The sequence below is a fragment of the Porcisia hertigi genome, chromosome 3 (genome assembly GCF_017918235.1).
Source record: "Porcisia hertigi strain C119 chromosome 3, whole genome shotgun sequence".
Taxonomy (NCBI): domain Eukaryota; phylum Euglenozoa; class Kinetoplastea; order Trypanosomatida; family Trypanosomatidae; genus Porcisia; species Porcisia hertigi.
This window is the reverse complement of record NC_090562.1, coordinates 210,910-229,110: the sequence shown is the minus strand read 5'-3', so window position 1 is coordinate 229,110 and position 18,201 is coordinate 210,910. Positions and strand designations below refer to the sequence as shown.

The following is an 18,201-nucleotide window of genomic DNA, read 5'->3' as shown; positions in this document are numbered from 1 at the left end:
AGAGAGAAAAAGGAATCTCTCTCTCTCTACACACACACACACACTCCCCAATGCGAGAGCCCAAAGCCGCACACAGCAAACGCAGACATCACTGGGGAGAAAAAAAGGTGCAATGTCAGGAGGTGAGGGGGAAGGGGAGACGTACATTTTATTTTTGTGTTTTCGTCGTGTACCCCCCCCCCCCCTCACCTCACCTCTCCTTCCCTCCCCATCAGTGTGTGTGTGTGTGTGTCCGTCCGCCCATCAACAAATCACGCAGACTCAAGGCTGTAGTCCCCCCTCCCTCAAAAAAAAGTTTCCAATCTCGAATGTTTTTTTTTTTTTTCATACACCGCCCAGACATGGAACAACGGGCCCCATGACGACACTGCGTGTGTCAGCCGTCTGTTCAAGTAAAATAGGAGGGGGAGGGAAGGAGGAGGAGGAGGAGGGAGAGAGTAGAAAGGACAGCATGCAGTCAAGAGGGCGGGTGGGTCGTGGTCGTAGTGATACCTTCTATTTTCTCTGTCAGAGGCGCTGCGGCTCTCCGTTGTCGGCAGGATTCGTTACATTTTGGTCGAACACGACGACATACTCCGACTGAGGACGGCGGCGGTACCGCCGTGATCGCGAGTGACGAGGACACTGTGGCTGCGAGGCGCTGCGTGGCGATGTGTTGTGTGTGCCGTTGTCGACCTCATGGTACGATGGGCCGCCACTCGACGACTGAAGGGGCCTGTGTGACCGCTGATGCTGATGCTGTTGCTGTTCCTGCACCATGTCCCACTTCAGCTGCATCTCACCCTCCATCTTCTTCTCCATCGTCATCTCGTCCCAGTAGACGTATACAACAGTGCCACAGGACAGCACAATGATCGCAAAGATACTTACATACCACGGTGAGGCGTCGCCGGTCATGTTCAGGGAGGGGAAAGCTATAAGGATGAGGGCGGTGATGGGGCCAGAGAGCTGACTGACCATGGAGCACAGGGTCACACTGTAGCGGTTCAGGTAGGCAGAGGCGATGTACACCAGAACAAACCCCGTGCTGTAGAGTATACAAAACGTCATGTTATGAGGACAGTGCAGCACACAATCGATGCCCTCTTCTAGGTTCTGCACGACTTCACGAATCGAGTCGCTCCCTCCGAACCACGGCAGCGCGTCCACCGGCAACAGTAGCAAGGCCATGATCGCCTGGATGGCCGTGTCAGAGGTCAGCATGACGAGCTTGACGCTCGTATCCTCACCATGCAGGGGGTGGTGCTGTGTGGGCGCCGACGCACTAGAAAGTGACCCGGACGCAGAGCCAGCCAAGGTCTGCGTGGACACAGGCGCCAGAGCGGAAGGACGATGAGCTGCGTCGCAGTGATGGTCTGCGTTGTCGTCCAACACCCGCGTGCTTTGCACAGAAGAAATCGAAGCCGCATCATCATCGCCCTCCTCGTTTTCTTCGTCGTTTGCGTAGTCGGCGAGGCAATCTGTCAGCTGGTCATTGCTTGTGTACCGGATCATGTACATGGTCTGCCACACGTTCATCAGTACCGTTGGCGGGACAGACAGAAAAAACACGAAGCACCACAGCCGCCGGTCCAGGGCCACGGAAGGCGATGACGACGTTTGCCGCGACGATGACCCACCCAAAAAGAAATCGAACAACGAGTCCTTCATCGCGGTGCGATTACCGGCCGCTCCTGGGCCGCCTTTCATGTCGTGATGATGCGTGGCCGCGTAGTTGAACAGCGAGGCAATCGCCACACCGGTTGCAATCAGAAGAAAGCTCACTATAACGTAGGGGTTCGCGTAGTCGCGCTTGTCCTTTAGCAGCCACTTGGTGAACACGGCTGAGTAGATGGGGACGAGGGAGACGAAGAGCGCCTGCAACACCTCCGGCGTGTTGGCGGCAGCGTAGATGGCCATGATGCTGTTCAACGCGTCCATGGCCCCGATTCCGAACAGTAGTCTCCACCCAGCCCACTCGCGAGTGAAGCCCAAGTTGGGCCGCCGCCACAGCGCGTACACGATAAAGAGAACCAGGAAAAAAGTCGGGAACACAAAGGCAGAGATGACGAAGGTGGTGTAGCTACTCGCGAGCGCTTTGATGCCGTCCTCACTTCCATGACCATCACTCTCGTTGCTTGCGGGTGACGATGACATCGATGGGCTTGTGCGCGTCAGCCTTGTGGGGAACTGGTGGATCCAGAAGTTGAGAAAAATAACCTGAAATGCGTTGCCCACTAGAAGCATCACCACCAGCAGCAGCACCCACAGGAATTGCAGGAGCGAGGTGGTCTGGATACGCCGCAGCACGAGCTCCACAAAAGACGGCGGCGACTGAGTTGACCACAGCGCGGACCCGTCGACGTGTTCGTTGTCACCAGCGACAGGGATTCTAGGCTGTCTGCTCTCAGTTGCTTCTGCGTCCTCGTTAGCGCTTCTTCCCGCCATCGATGGCGCCAGCACCGCGCCTCCGGTGAACGTAGCAGGATTGCTTTTCACATTCCCACCGTACACGCATGCAGTGCCGTTCAGGTGAGCAGTGGCGTGTGGATCGCATGGCAGGATCTCGACCATGTCGTTGAACCGGACCTGCCCCTCGCTAGGCTCTAGGTGACGCTGGTGCTGCTGGGGTAGCGAGGCTGCCTGGTGGGGTGGGGTGGTTCCAACGAGTGGGTCGGGGCCTTTGTACCGTCTGCACTGAGGCGACTGGAAGTCGGCGTGGGAGTTCGACGTATCGCTGCCCATCGCCTCCGTCGTGGGCGTGTAGAGGGTTTGGTTCGCAGAGTGTATCGTCACCACAGCACTCCCCCTGCTACGCGAGCCGCCGCCGCCGCTGCAGCTGCTGCTGCTGCTGTCGGACGCGGTACCGTACGACTTTGACGTTGGCAACGGCGGTGTACTCAGTGGCTGAAGCAGCAGGGCGTCGCCTGCCTTCGTGTACCGCGTCGCCACCGCGGGCGTTGCTTCGTGCGCACCCGCCTGTGAGGCGTTTGACGTGGACGCTGCAGAGGAAGCAGAAGAGAGCGCCCGGGGCGTGGTGTGAGAGTTGGCGTTGAGCGCCCAGTCCTGGGCCGACCGCGGTGATTGGTGTTGAACTACTTGACAGGGTAGCGCGTGGGTTCGCGGAGGGGGTTCTTGGTCGTCGGGGTGTAAGGAGAAGGGTATGGAGGGATGGGGCGGCGGTGTGAGGGGGTCTAAGCACATGCGCGCCTGTATCGCACTGGTTTTATTCGACGATGGCAACGGCGTGTTCATCACAGCGATGGTGGTCATCGCAACAGAATACGATGACGTGCTGTGACACACACACACCGAGACAGAATAAACAAAAAAAAGAATCCTTCCCCCTTTTTTTTATTTGTGGGGAGGTGAGGGGCAACTTGGATAGCCGGTCTTGTCCGCCTCTCTCTCTCTTTGTGTATGTGTAGGTGTGTGTGTGTGTCAGAGTCAAACAGAAAAAAAACGGCAGAGAATGACAGCTGGAGGAGGATGGAGCAGTGCCCCCCCCAGACGGGCGGGGGTGGTGGTGTGTCACACACACGAAAAAGAAAAATAGAACAGCCCCACCAAGCAGCGACAACGAAGGAGCGCAGGGCCCCAGTGTAGCCATGAGGAGATGAGAAAGTGGGTGTCGGTGTAGAGAGATGTTAACAGAGATGCTCTCTTGATGTGCTTGTGTGAGAAAGAGAGATCCCTAAAGGCATCAAGAAAATGAATGTCCTCCCCCCCTTACACACACACACACACACACACAGATATATCTATATATACAGATATGTGTGCGTGTGTGTAGTCGCATTTCTTTGTGAAGACTCATTTCTTGAGGCGGTTGTTCATTCTCTGTCAATCCATCTGTGAGTTTTTTTCCCTCCAAGAAATATAAATATTTGCTTCTCTCTGACATCCCCCCCGCCCCCCGCCCCGTGGCGGCCTCCCCCTTTTGGTGACCAGAGAGGCGCACGCGATCGCGCGGCGCCAAGCCACAGTCGAGATACGCCAGGGCAACGCCATCTCAGTTACTTGGGAAGAGATTCTTTTCCTTTAGACCCTTCCCCCCCCCGTTCCGTTAGTCGGCCTTCAAAAGCGGCTCTGATGCAACACCACTCACAACTTGACTGCAAGACACCGGCGGTGATACACCGCTGGCATCGGCAAATGGGGTGTGGGTGTGGGGTGGGGTGGGGGGGGGGGGGAGAAGAGCAGGGAGAGCTGCTGCTTGGATTCCACAAGAGCGTGAGAGCGCACTGGATCGCCTTCCCTCTCCCCTCCCCCTCTCCTTCTCCCTCTTTCCTGACCTCTGCGTTGCTGTGATGACGCACTCCATATCCCAAGGCCGTAGCCGTGGTGGTGGTGGTAACGATTATAGCGGCAGTGTGTCCATGCGCTTCAGCAGGTGCACCACCTCGTGCGAGGCGGTCTTCGCCTCCTGTTCCGACCCTACACCAGCGAGGAACTCGTACCGGAGCTTCTGGAGGAGAACGTGCTCCAGCGAGGTGTCACCAAAGTTAAACGTCACGGCTTTGTGCGCCGACTCGAAGAGACCGGTGGCATAGAGGTAGTCGCGAGTGTCGGCGTACATGCACGCCATCGTTAAGAGGGTGGACGCCGCCAAGGCGTTCTTCCGAAAGTCGGGGTGGAGCATGCGGTTCAGCTTGAGGGCCCGATCGAGTGCCTCGCCTGTACGGCGGCGGCACGTCTCCAGGGGCAACTCCGACACGTTCCGCACATCGCTGAATACAAGTGAGGACGGTGTGGCCACGGTGAGTAGTGCGTTCAGCGAGAAGAGCTGTTTTGGAAGGAAAACGGGTGAGTCACGCGTGGACTTTGCACGGGGGCGTGGGGCGCCGAGCAAGAAGGTGGCGTAGCTGCGGAGGCAGCATGCATACGCCTCTGCCTCAAAGCGCTGTTCTGGAATCCTGCGCTCCGACATGATGGCGTCACCATCGAGCGTCGTGTTTGGCGGATCGGCGTAGTAGCCTGCGGCATCGGTAAACATGTTCATCACATCGCCATCGACCAAGCCGGGCGCCAGATCCCAGTCAAACGCACGGGCGGCGATCTCGGCTTGGAGCAACATGTAGAGCCCGAGCTCCGCCTCTCGCGGGCGTTCCTTCAGTCCATCGAGGAGCAGGTTCTTTCGCTTCGTCAGCCCATCCACGTAGTGAGCCGCCTCTTCGATGCACTGCTGTGCGTGAAGAAGGTGTCCCGTGAGCGGGATGGTGAGCAGCCCCTTTAGCACTAGGAGCTTCGGGCGCAACCAGCGTAGCTCCGGGTGAGTGCTGCCGTGCTTGTCGTGCGCCGCGGTGGCCAGGCGAAGCAGCTCATCGACGCGGTCCTGCACCATAGGTAGGGTGATGAACGCCCCATCCGCCTCACTCCCGACAGCCATCTTCCACTCAGACGGATCCAAGGAGCCTGTGGGTGGTGGTGGGGGTGGTGGTGGTGGTGACGAGGATGACGATGGGGCGCCGCTGCGACTTGTGCTGGCAGTCGGCGTAGCAGAGGACGCCTGAGACATGCCCGTAGGACCACCACTAGTGGCGGGAGTGGCTACGGAGTGAAAAGGGCGTGGATGCAGCGCGCAGAAAGCCTTCATGAAGTGACCCACCAAAACACAGGCCGTGTCGATCTGGTGCACATCCGACTTGTCCCAGGTGTCGTTGTAATAGAGGAGCGGGGCGGCTTGCCGCAGGATGGCCTTGTGCACGTGTATCCGTGTAGCGTACTCGGAGCGGGGAAGGTGCTCCGTGCCGTTGAGCAGCTCAAAGCGGGCAGCGTAGAGTGGGCGAATGAGGTTCGCCACGGCAGGGCTCTGGACCCCGCCGACGCTGTTCAGAATGTCGATGCCGCGTTCCAGAAGCAGGAGACACTTCGTGTTGTTTTTCTGCGCCTCAGCGACGGAGAGATCCATCGTGGTTTGGGTAGTCGTTGAGACGGTCGTCGTCCACCGAGTCGGCGCCAGTGGCCGTGGCACGTCGCTTGCCGTGGTTGAGGTTGAGGCGGATGCAGTGCTCCCCACATTCGATCTCCGCGAGTGCCGCGTCATGAGCGCGACAGCGTCCTTCAGTTCAGGTATGCCTGCCGTGTCCATGTGCGTGTCAGGGTGGAAGCGAGGGAAGTAGAACGCCATCTCAACTGGGTGCTGCATGAACGAGGGAACGCTCGTGTGTCGGACATCCGTGCAGTAGCGAAGCGTCCGTCGTAGCATTGCAGGTGGAGGACCTCAAAGGGATCAAAGCAAGGGAGACGGATGTAGAAGGGGGTGGGGTGGGGAGAGTCTGAGTGGAGGGGCGAGCGCGTGAGGTGGGGTACGCAGTGTGGCCCGGTGTTCCCGTCCCACTCTGAAACAACAGGAGCGAATAAATGAAAAAAAAAAAGAGGAGGAGGGAGAGAGGCAACACCGTTGTGAGTTACTCGGATATATATATATATATATACATATATGCATATATCGATATTTTGGTGTGCGCGGGCGAATGATCCCACTTGTCCAGTTTACGTGTTGGCCCCCCTCCTTTGTTTTCTCTTCCACAGCAGATCTAGACAAACACTGATGAGATCGCCACCCACCCTTTTTTCTCTCTCCCCCCCCCGGCACGTGTCCGACACCGGTGACTCTTTCCCTGTGCGCGAGGGTGTGCGAAATAAAAGAAGACAGGGGAATGTGAGGAAAGAAAGAGAGTGTGTGTGTGCGTGTGTGTGTGTGTCTGTTGGTGTGTGCTACGCCTGTGAGTTGAATATATATATATATATAAAGGGTCCAGGGAGCGGCGTGACGAGAGCCTTCACTGGTGTGATCAGTGGATTCGGAGCCGCACGTGACTTTTTATAAATTATTCTTGCGTTATCTCCAAAGAAGTACGGTGCTCCCCACATTACACCCCGGGGGGCCTTTCATGCACGGTGTTTCGGTCGCGCCACTGCGCAAAAAAAAAAAGAGGGGAGGAGAGGGGAGGGGAGGAGGAGAGGGGAGGGAAAATGGTTCATTTGCAAGTAGGGAAATATATATATAAATATAAAATGATCATTGTTCTCGTGTCCGGGGCGTGTGTGTGGGGGGAAGGGCTTTCACCTCCTCCTCCTCCTCCTCTTCCTTCCCCCCCCCTCCCTCCCACTCCACCCAGAGTGGGTGCGCAATGCCGTCTCGGGTGTCCGCTCCAGATTTCTCTGTTTCCTTCATATGTAAATGTAAATCCTTTCGGTGCTTAAAACAAGAAGAAATATGATTGCTTCGGTTGCGAGCGCAACTGTTTATCAAGCTTTAGCGATACACAGCACACAACACACACACCCAGAGAGAGAGAGAGAGGGGGGGGACACTGACCCAAGTCGAGGTCAGGAGGCGCGCGCGCTCGGGGCCTCCTTCATGGCACCTTGGCGTATCTCATTGAGTAAAGCGCAGCTGAACCTTCTCTTCGATGTTGTCCTGCACCGTGGCGGACATGTCTGCGTAGCCACGCTTCACGCCTCCCTTGGGAATCGCGGCAAGCTGGCTGCGGCGGATGAGCTCGACACGCTCCCAGAAGGCCTCCTCGTCGCGGCGCATTTCTTTCCGCTGCTCGCTCAGCACGAGGAGCTCATCAACGCGGCTGCCGCCCTTCGCTGCAAGGTTCGGATCGAGCTCCAGTTGTAGCAGGCCGGGGGCAAAAAGCGGGTGCACTGAGCCGATTGGGATGTTGGAAGGGTCACAGTCGTCGTCCCGTAGGACCGTTATTGTATCACAGGGCTTCTGGTCCTTGGGAGCACCATCGCTGCCTGCTCCCACGCCTTCGTGTGCCACACGAGTGCTCAGATAGCGCGCCGGCTGTGGTACGCCGAACCGCACTGCCTGCATCCACTCCGTCGCCTGGAGGTTCTTCAGGCCATCGAAAGGACGTGGGTGCAGTGAGTTCGCGTCTTGCTCGTACCAATCCCGCAGCTTCGCCTCCGCCAACAACTGCGGGTTGCGGCGCAGCGAGCGGCTGTGCGCTTCTTCCTTCGCTGCCCTCATTTTTTGTATTGCTTGCCATGTTGCAGCCTGGACACTACTGGCAAGTTTTACCAAGTCAATACCTTTCTTGGTGCTCGGAGGGGAGCAAGACGCAGAGGAGGGCGATGAAGGACCAGCTTGTGCTGCTGCTGCTGCTGCCACCGCCGGCGCCGCCTCTGGTTCGTCGTCTGCCGAGACCTGATAGTGTGGCTCCCAGACTGTGCGATCAAGCATCCGCAGCCCTACCACAGAGCCATAGGCGGAGCAGGTCACCTCGATGCCATTGCAGGTTCCAGTGAAGGTTTGACGCACGAGCTGCCGGTGCACGGATTCCAGATAGAGGCGGTGCTTCAGCGTTGCCACGAGGTGATTCGTGTAGCGGAATGACATCTGTCTTGTGTCGGGTGGGGTGCGCGTGTGGCCCGATACGCACGCCGATGATGATGTCTTATTGTTCAAGTACAGATGTCTCCTCACAGAGAAGGATGCGTGTGTGTGTGTGTGTGTGTGATTGCGTGGCGTCGTAGCCAACTATATATATATATATATTGAGTGGTGTTGAAGCGAGTATTATCGCCCCTTCAAACAAGGGGTGGGAGAGGGGAGGGGGAGAGACGCATCAGTAGGGGATATGAAAGGGCGGACACCCATAGCGTGCACGTGCGCGCGCGTGTGTGTGTGTGGAGGGGGGGAGAGGGGAGGGGAGGAGGAGGAGGAGCATGCAGGGATCAGGCTGGAAGGAGGGATGTCTCATCACACCCCGGTCGCTTGGCCTCCCTTCCTCCCTCCCTCCCCCTTCCCCAAACCGCAGATCCCTCCCGCTGCGCGATTTCATGGGGGCGCACCCTTTTCGCCGTGTCAAGTCGGCAACATGCACACATATAAGGGGTAATGTGAGAACAGAAACAACGAGTGCACCAGCTGCACTCCCACAACGTCACCTCACTCAGGATGCCCCTCCCTCCCCCCTCCCCCCTTCCCGTTAGCCGCATGATCTAGCTCGACAGCAGATGGTGGTTCGTCCTAGACGATCCGGATGTTTGGCTGTGCTGTGACAAGAGACCGGAGACAGGGGGAGCGCTCGTGAGTGTCTGGGCGTGCAAATATGTTGCATTGGTTTGTGGATGGAGCGGCGCCATGCAGGAGGTCCCCCCCTCCCCTCCCCTCAAACGACAACCACAATCACCACCACAACAAAAAGAAAGACCCCTACAGGATTTGGAACTCAACCAACACGCCGAAGTGGTCAGAGGGGAAGAGGTAATCGGGAATGCCCTCGGAAGGCTTGTCCACCTGCGTGTGGACCCCGTCTGCGTTGGCCGGCAGTAGGTCCTTCACACGCGACGTGCCCACCAGCTCCACTGCGGTGGGCTGCAGCTGCGTCGACGCAAAGAGAACCCGATCCGGGCGACCGTAGAACTTTGGCTCGATAAGTTTCTGCGCGTACGCATTCATGATGCCATCGATAGTGTAGCCGCGCTCCTCCGCCGTGGCGGACGGCTGCTGGCAGCTCGGCTTCATCACCTCCCACGCGTCCTTATACCCGAGTTCGATGGGGAGCCTGTAGGGCTTGGTTGGGTAGTCGTTAAAGTCTCCTACTAACACGTGCGAGGGCTTGTTGATGGGGTCTGTGCTTCCCGGTGTGCTGCTGCTGTTGCTAGAGTTGGCTCTCTGCGTGACATTCAAGGGAGCCCCAGATTCGAACCACTGCGCCTGCTTCATGAGATGGTCCTCCAGGGCCTTCATTTGCCTCACCCGGTTGTCCTCATTGGTTTGAGAGTACGGCGCCAGGAGATGCAGCCCGCCCACGACAACTGGCGCCACGTTTGGCCCCATCTGGAGCGTCACCACCGGCATGAGACTTGTGTGTCCGACAAAACCAGGGATATTCGCATGCTGGACAGCCATCACGGGGCACAGGTCGCGCCGCACCATCATAAGCACGCCGTAGGGCTGGAGCGGAGGACTGCTCTGCAACGAGGACAGGACGTACCTGCCACGTACCCACGGCTGTGTCTCGAGGTACGCCGCCCACGCCGGTTCCACCTCCTGCAGACAGAGCACGTCTGCGTTTGCGTCTTCCAGCACCCGCGCAGCTGCGGCGTACCGTGTTGGAGAACACCAGTCGATGCCTTCTCGCCCCAGTGGCGTCGGCGCCCCGCTGTGGAGACTGAACTGCGTGTTCCACGTCAAGATGCGAAGCGAGCCTGGTGCTGGTGCTGGTGCCGCTTCCGATCCCTCTCCACAGAGGGGCAGGGCGGAGCACGGCATCGGTGCCCATCCGGCGGCATCGCCATGACGAGTAGACTCCGTTCCGGCCTCGCTTTCCGCAGCGGCAGGGGCCACCCACGCATAGAGGGTGTTGCGAGGGCAGGTACCGCTGCTGTCAATGACGCGCAACGTTGCAGTGTCCGATGCGTTGAGGCTGTACCGCACGTTCATGGCCTCTGCCTTGATGCCAAGGTGAATGCCGTAGTACGCCCACCCCGGCGGCGGCCCGCGAGCACCGGCGGTGCGCACGAACATGTGCGACGGAAGGTGGGTGAGAGCGGGGTGTGGCAGGCAGCTGCTGCCTGCATCGTCTGCAGCGGTAGTAGCCCTGTTGTTCCCCCCATCGGCGCCGCTCCCGGTTTGCCTGGCTAGCTCTTGGCTGGCCTGCTCCAGGACTCCACTCAAGAGCCGCTGCGTCTTCCGCAAGGCCTCATGTATGTTGCGAGTGCTTACAATGTCTGCCGCAACCTCTTCAGGCAGGGTGTGACCGCGAGCGTAGAGAGGCAGCACGTGGTTCACCTGCTCCGCCTGCGTTGCGCTGAGGAGCAGTGCTTCAATGCCTGTCAGCCCAAAGGCCCGTGTACGCTGAGGGTTCAAGTACATCTTGTCGCGGCCCTCAACAGCCCCGGACGCATTCACGGCAGCACCATTAGCCGAGTGACCGGTGTCTTGTTTGGCGGTACGGCTGAGGAGGTACGTGACATGCTGCAACAGCATCTCGGCCGACAGCTTTGGATACTTGTCCAGGAGCACCGTGCTGCTGCTGTTGCTGCTGCTGCCCGAAGCCTCTCCTAAATCGGGCGTTGGAGTCCACGCTGGGGATGGTACGCCACCTGAACAAAGCAGTCCATGTGTCTGCAGCGTCATCTCCAGCAACGTGGCTGCGTGGGAGATGGGACGGTTGCCGGCTGGAAGGCCAACGTTGGCTCCAGATAAAGACCGCACGATGCGGACCAGCAGCCGCTCCAGAGTCGCCAGACGCAGTCGCAGTCCCGGCCGCTCAAGGTGCGCGGCTGTGACGGGCTCTTCGTCGAACAACACGCTACGGAATCGAAGGTCGTTCTGCGGCGTGCCGAGCGCTGCTTGACTGTGATCGTCCCTTTCCATGTCCACATAGACATCCAACACGTCCGCGAAGGGCGTCGTCAAGACCTGCGGCAGTCCTGTACTGGGGTGGCCGTGGGTAAGGAGGTAGAGAAAAACGAGGTCGGTACGTGCCGCGGCCAGGCGCTGCTGCGGCACCCACGCAGCGCTACCGTTGTTACCCGTTGCTTGCTCTGACGCCGGCTTTAGCAAGTGATCCAGTCGCATCCACTCCATCGATTCCTGGAGCGAGCAGCTCTTCAGCTCTCCCTGTTGCAGCGTGACGGTCGTGATGTTGTGGAACGGCGTCATGCCAACCGCCATCCACGCCAGCTCGGGCCCGCCGACCAGGCAGACTGTGTCGTTCACAGTGACAGGTGCGCAGAGGTGCTGGGGGTTGGTTGGTGGCCGGACAATGCGGGTCGCAAGGTCCAGGAGATACGCGCTCATTTTTCCCTCTGCCAGTCCAGGGGTGGCTGGGCCGCTAATGACCGCCTCCGAGGGCGGGGTACGCTGCTCCATGGCAGTGCCGCGAAGTCGTTCTTCCAGCAGGTAGGGCATTGGTGAGGCACAGCTGCGGTAGACGCGGGAGTCGTACCGTCGGCCAGGGAAGAGGCGCCGGTGCTCGAGCATCCAGAGCGGCTCGCTGCCGTCCAGCAGCAGTGCGAGGGTCTTGCGCGGTTGAATGCGGCGCAGGATGACCGTCTGCAGCTGGCGGTGGATGTTTTTCACCGTCTCGCGGTCGCGTTCGTGACCAATCAGGTCGCGCGAGAGGTAGTAGAGGGAGTTGGCAAAAAAGGAGACATCAACGAGGACATGATCGAAAGGCCACGCGTTGCGATGGTGCACAGGATGAAAGACATCGGCGAGTTGGGTGGAGTTGCGGTAGTTGCTGCCGACACCGCCGAGACTGCTGCCACCACCACCACCACTGCTGCTGCTGCTGCTGCTGCTGCCTACGCCTTTACTGGCGAGGTAGCACAGGTACCGTGTCGCAGCGTACATGGAAGTAGAAAAGTCGCGTACATATATGTATCACTTTGGATACAGTGTGTGTGTGTGTGTGTGTGTGGAGGGGCAATGAGAGTCACCCGTGTCAGTATACAAGGTGAAGTTCAACAACAACGGGTGATGCAATGGTGCAGAGAAGGGGTGAAGGGGTGAAGGAGGAGGAGGAGGAGGAGGAGGGGGGTGAAGGGGGCCGTTCGCGTGCCACGCAACGGTATACACCGTCAGGTTCGAAAACAAGAGCAGCTGTTCTTGTACGATCACTTGCTCCAAACTACCACCTCCTCCACTGTAGCAGGAGAAGGGCAGGAGAGATCATAGGTTGCGCGGGGCGGGGGGCGGGGCGGGGAATAGCGGGAGCGAGCGATGGTCCAAGTGGATGGCGGATCGGTGTGTGAAGGGGCGAGGCAGGTATGGAGAACGGGCGCACACACACATATGCATATATATATATATATATAGATGTATATGTATGATCATATATCATTCGGTTACGGAGCTTCTGGTTCCTTGTATTCCTTCTGCTGCTTAGTTACGCATGGGCTCCAAGTGGGGCGGAGTAGAGGAAAAAGGGGTGGAGGGGTGGTGGTGGTGGTGGAGCAGGATGCAGCGTGGCGGTTTCTTTCCAGAACATCCACTTGTTTATCCTCTTCCCTACTCAGCCCCCCCCCCCTCTCCTTCCACACATGCGCCTTAAACACACGGGTGCGCTTTATAACGATTAACGACAATAACAAAAGGGGAGAAGGAGGGGTGATGGTGGTGGTGGTGGTGCAGGAAGAGATGAACTCAGCAGGATAAGTCGACTTTAGCCACCACCCCTCTCTCTCACACACACACACACACGCAGACAGACGCCACAGACAACAGAGACAGACAGCTACCAAAGACGGAGAACAGTTGACTCCCTCCCCCCGCCACCCCCAATAAAAAGGGGGAAGGGCGGGGGGAGGGGAGGACTATTGGGGAGGGGGGCTGGGTATGTACGCGCAAGTTGAAGTCGATCTTTGCCATCGGCGAAAAAGATTAACAGCACACGCACACACACACGTGTTGAGAGAGGAAGAGGCGGTAACACCGGTGCTGAGGAACGGTGGGCTTCTTCCCCTCCTCCTCCCTCCTCCTCCTCCACCCTCCCCCCCACACTTCGCTCCTCAAATGCTGGGCTAGTAAGACTGGTAGTAGTAGGTGCCCGAGGTCTCGATTGCCGCCACTTGGCCCTCCGTCTTGGCCGTCACCTCCACTACTGTGGTTTTTCCTCCCTTGTCCGCCGGGGTGGAGATGAACACCGTACCTCGGATCTTCTCTCCTGCATTGACGGGCAACGGCTCTCGCAGGCCGACGCTGACCTCCGTCCAGGCACTATCACTGCCAGGGCGCACCGCCAAAACAAAGTTCGCGCCGGGGTTCGTCTTGCTCGTAAAGGCGGCATCCAGATAGAAGGTGAGGTAGTGCACCGTGGTGTTGCACGTCGCGTGCAGCGTGAAGGAAGCCTTGAATCCCTTCTGAGCCACCGTTGCGGGAACCCAGCGGTGCTCGACAGGGTTCTCCTTTTCGCAGTTGTGGTTCGCCGCGGCCTGGCTAGCCAACTTCTCGTAGGTCTCTGTCTCCTCCGCTGTTAGGCCCTCCAAGGTGTCCATGTGCACTGTGTGTGCCAGGCATGGCGCCGACACGATGTTGTTGGCGGGGATGGAGCACATCTCCACCTCCTGGCGCACCAGCTCCTTCATCGGCTCCATCTTGAACCCATACACGTTGCTCCAGAAGTCCTCGGTGTCAAGGCGGAAAGAGTAGTCGGAGACGGCGGCCACGTGCAGGGAGGAGCGGTTCGGGCAAAGAGCACCGGACTCCGTGAGAAGATGATCGCGTGCGTACAGGGCGTCTGTCAAGACGCGCTCATTGAGCAGCAGCGGTCCCATCCATTCACACAGGACATAATCGAACTTCATGTCAGGAGGTAGCTGGTGCAGCACCTCACAGAGACGGCCGCGGATGAACCGAATGTTCTTGAGCCCGTTCTGCTCCGCCACGACGCGTGCCGCATCCACAATGGCGGAGCTGTCGATGCCGATGACCATCTTTGCCATCCCGCGTGCCGCCAGCATCGTGTACAGCCCCATGCCGCAGCCGAGGTGCAGCAGCGTCTTGCCACGTACGTTGCGAAAGATGACTTCGTAGGCGCGGAGCCTATTTTGGTCGTGGATTGTGGATATGTTGCTAGAGATGCGCGCAGCAGAGTCTCCGTAGAGGCTCTTCGACGTCGCGTGCTTCTCCGCATCGGTGGCTAGAAGCGATTCTGTCAGAACTACTTTGCTCGCGTTCGCCGAGCGTGATTCCTTCGGCTTCGGCTTCGACGCCGTCGCCGTTTGCGAGTTCTTCTTCACTGGCATTGATGATAATTACAGGGATCCACCACAAAGCGATCGCGTTAGGTAGCGCAGATCTCTTTCTCGCGTATGTGTGTGTGTGAGAGAAAGGAGGAGCGGGAGGGAATAGAGCGTCGAGGTTAGCGATGTCGGGTACAACAAGGCAAGGCAAGGCAGATGAACTGAGCGCAGCTGAAGTGTATGTGTGTGTGCGTTGGGGGAGGGGGGGGGGGGAGACGGAATAGGAAGGAGGAGATTGACGGAGAGGAAAGGAGTCTCAATGTTACGCATCTGTGTCTGTGTGTGTCTGTGTGTGAACGTTCTTTTAAGCTCGCTTTTCCAAAATGATACACACACACACACAGATACAGACAACATCAACAGAACAGCAACAACAACAACACACGAGCGCACTCGTATGCGTCAGTACCGATTCCAATCTTTCGATTTTTTTTTCAGGGTTATCTCTTCCGTCCCCCCTCTCTCTCTCTTTCTCTTGTTTCCCAATGTACCGAATGGTGAGGGGGAGGGGTGGGAGGGAGGGAGGGAGTGGGAGGGGTGGGAGGGAGGGAGGGCATAGTCCACTCAGCCCTTTCGCTGTCGCCCCACGAAGAACTCGCGGACACCGCTGAAGCACTGACCAAACGTCTGTGCTACACGTATGGAGGGCTGCAACCACGCAGAAACGCGTCGGCGCACATCCTGCCGCTCTGCATAGCGTGCATCGAGTAAGATGATCGTTGCGTAGTCACCGGCGTGGCGGATGCAGCGGCCGATGCACTGGTTGACGGTGCGCATCATGCCGTCCATATACAAGCCCCACTCCTCTGCGCACGTGAACGGAGAGGAGCCTACCGGCCCTGCCAACTCACACCTGCCCTGGCGACCTGCGTCGACCTTCGTCCTCAGGCGTGTTGTGACAATGTGCTGTAGGTTCATCTGCAACTCCACATCGGTGGGGTTCGCGTATGGCATACCGAGCACAACAACCGCGCGACCGAGGTCGTCGGAAAAATTGATGCCCTCCGATAGACGACCTCCCATCACAGCGAACAGGAAGGCACCGCGACGAGGCGGCCCCGGGAGATGCTGTGGCGCGGCAGCGTTGCAGAGAGGAGGGGACGTGGCCGTTGTCGACAGCTCCACTTTACACGCGACATCGCTGTGGTTGTCACGTTCACAGCAGATCCAGTCCTGGTACTCGCGCAGAAGCCGCGCCATCGCCTCGCCGCCACCACAGTCCGTTCCGCTACCGGTGCCCCTTCCGTTGCGCGTCTCCATGAAGATTCGCTTTACCTCGTTGATTTGAGCGTAGTAGCCGGTGTGCTCGAGCACCGACACCGTGGCGTCCATCAAGTCATAAGACGTGAAGAAGCAGATGGCGCCTGCGGGGGGAAGCACTCGGGCGAGGTTCAGCAGTGTGGACCCTATTTCGGCCAGCATACGATGGGCGTGAGGACTCATCGTGCTGCTTGTACCCATGCGCTGGGAGGAGGCGTCGCTGATGGCGCTGGACGCATCGCTTCGCAAACCGAGCGCTTGCTGACTGAGCTCCATCCGAAGTCCGCTAGGTCCTGTGCCGAGGGCCCACACCTGCACAGACGACGGTGGTACAACGTGGCCTTCCGAGATGAGGTGAAAACAAGGAGGGCTGGACGTACACCCAGCACCACTGCTCAACGGGGGGTCGATCTTCTTGACGGACTCGCCGCCGTCAATCACGTTCGCAGCCACCGCTGCTGAGGATCGTCCGTTGAAGTTTGCATGTGGGTCATCACCACCCGCGTCGCGTCCAGTCATCGCCGGAGAAGGAGGCGGCAGCAGTGGCCCGCATGTGAAGGCCAGCGGCTGCATAGTGCCACCGGCTAGAACCACTGCCCTTGCCTCCATCACCAGCGGGGTGAAGGTGTGCATGCCGGGTTCTAGCTGAATGACCTTCAGTGTTCCCTGCCGCATGACGGAGCCGGCGTGTCGTGGGGGCGGCACCACCCAGACTACTCTCGTGGTGGTCGTGTCGGAGGTGTACAGCGCACAGAGAAATCGCTCGACACGCTGTAGCGCCTCGGTTGATAACGCGCGTAGCTGCGCAGGGTCGGCTGACGGGGCGACTGCGCTTGCACTCGCTGCCACCGCCATCGCCGCCGCTGTCGGGGCCGCGCCGGCCGATTGGAGCTGTTGCGAGAGGAGTTCGGCGAGCGAGGGGTGAGAGAGCTTCTCGTCTGCGTTCTCTTTCTTGTCACCGGGGAGACTGATAGACTCCAAGAACTGATGCTGCCGCTGCGCTTCATCTCTGGGATTGCTGAGACCCACACCGATGCGACTGCTGCGTTGCCGCTTCACTCCGGCCGTGGAGAAAAGACTGTTGTCTGTGCCACTGATGTTCACCGTGGTGTTCGCTGCTGTGGTCACAGCCTTCCTTCTCTTCTTCTCTTCCTCCTGCTGCAGCTCCGCCTCCAGTGTGTAGGAGACGAACCCCTGAAGTTTTATCAGGAGTTGCGAGTCGACTAGGAAAGTCAGAAACGCGTACACGTCGACGTTGTCGATGTCAGCGTCGAAGAGAAACGCATTGAAGGAGAAGACGCGTGCGTGCACGGCGGTTGGTCGCGTCGTCGATGGTGGGACGTTGCCCTCTCCGCCTCCATCGTCTCCGAGGGGCACAGCATCACCGGCATGCTCACAGAAGCGCAGTAGATGACCAAGAAAACGAATCAGCTCTCGCAGCCGCTGCTTGTTGCGTGTGAGCAGACGCGACGCGTACCGCTCCAGGTACGTCTCAAAGAGTTTCCGAGCGAGCTGGAGCTGCCATGGGGAGACACTGACGCTGCTGATCGAGCGGCAGTGATCGGCGATGTTGTGCGCCTCGTCGAATACGAGGACGTCCCCGGTAAGTGAGGGCGGTGCACTGCGAGCCATTGCACGCCAGATCGTATCCACCTCTTTTTCGCTGCTGGCGTGTGCAGCGCCACCACGAGTGTAGGCGGCCACGGCGGAGCCCGAATTGCTGTCGCGCTGCTGCTGCTGGTGCTGCGCTCGCTTCCGTCTGAAGGCTTCCGTGGCTGTTACACGCTGGCGTCGATGATAGAGGACAGCGCCAAGGGATGAGTGGCCATGCGGCGCCACGTCGTCTCGTAAGGAGCCGCTCTCATCGGTGGTCACACCCCCACCACCCCCACCTGCTTCATCGGCAGAGATGGGGCGGCAGCTGAAGGGTGAAAAGACCGCCGCCGCCTCTGACGCCGTCGCCGGGTTCGTGGCTGAGCCACCGAGAAGCACCGCTCGCTGTGATTCATCGAGAAGGTAGCCGTAGGGAACAAACACCACATCGGCTCCTCGGAGGAGAAGCCGCGTCGCGAAGTACGGGCATGCCTGGAGTTCAGCTCCCAGTCTCCGAAGACGATCCATTGTGTACACTGAAGAGGGTGCGGCACCGTTGCTGGAGGCGCTGGCACGGCCGTCCGCCGCATCCGCGCTGCGCTGTTCCTCGCGGAGGTATGCCATTAAGGAGCGAAGGTGCGACTCGACACA

The 18,201-nt window shown here is 59.0% G+C and overlaps 6 protein-coding genes across 6 annotated transcripts; all 6 read right to left on the bottom strand.

Moving 5' to 3' along the window:
- Positions 1 to 507: 507 nt before the first annotated feature.
- JKF63_07751 (uncharacterized protein) lies at positions 508 to 2,724 on the bottom strand (the record flags this gene model as incomplete). Its single annotated transcript, XM_067903682.1, has 1 exon — positions 508 to 2,724. The coding sequence occupies one exon, from the start codon at positions 2,722 to 2,724 to the stop codon at positions 508 to 510; it is 2,217 nt and encodes a 738-aa protein (XP_067759882.1).
- Positions 2,725 to 4,339: 1,615 nt separating this feature from the next.
- On the bottom strand, positions 4,340 to 6,187 carry JKF63_07750 (uncharacterized protein; the record flags this gene model as incomplete). Its single annotated transcript, XM_067903681.1, has 1 exon — positions 4,340 to 6,187. One exon carries the CDS (start codon positions 6,185 to 6,187, stop codon positions 4,340 to 4,342), a length of 1,848 nt encoding a protein of 615 aa, XP_067759881.1.
- Positions 6,188 to 7,363: 1,176 nt separating this feature from the next.
- On the bottom strand, positions 7,364 to 8,338 carry JKF63_07749 (uncharacterized protein; the record flags this gene model as incomplete). The annotated part of the gene is made up of 1 exon (XM_067903680.1): positions 7,364 to 8,338. The coding sequence occupies one exon, from the start codon at positions 8,336 to 8,338 to the stop codon at positions 7,364 to 7,366; it is 975 nt and encodes a 324-aa protein (XP_067759880.1).
- An 819-nt stretch (positions 8,339 to 9,157) lies between these two features.
- JKF63_07748 (uncharacterized protein) lies at positions 9,158 to 12,307 on the bottom strand (the record flags this gene model as incomplete). Its single annotated transcript, XM_067903679.1, has 1 exon — positions 9,158 to 12,307. The coding sequence occupies one exon, from the start codon at positions 12,305 to 12,307 to the stop codon at positions 9,158 to 9,160; it is 3,150 nt and encodes a 1,049-aa protein (XP_067759879.1).
- A 1,169-nt stretch (positions 12,308 to 13,476) lies between these two features.
- On the bottom strand, positions 13,477 to 14,700 carry JKF63_07747 (uncharacterized protein; the record flags this gene model as incomplete). The annotated part of the gene is made up of 1 exon (XM_067903678.1): positions 13,477 to 14,700. One exon carries the CDS (start codon positions 14,698 to 14,700, stop codon positions 13,477 to 13,479), a length of 1,224 nt encoding a protein of 407 aa, XP_067759878.1.
- A 561-nt stretch (positions 14,701 to 15,261) lies between these two features.
- On the bottom strand, positions 15,262 to 18,174 carry JKF63_07746 (uncharacterized protein; the record flags this gene model as incomplete). The annotated part of the gene is made up of 1 exon (XM_067903677.1): positions 15,262 to 18,174. One exon carries the CDS (start codon positions 18,172 to 18,174, stop codon positions 15,262 to 15,264), a length of 2,913 nt encoding a protein of 970 aa, XP_067759877.1.
- Positions 18,175 to 18,201: the final 27 nt, after the last annotated feature.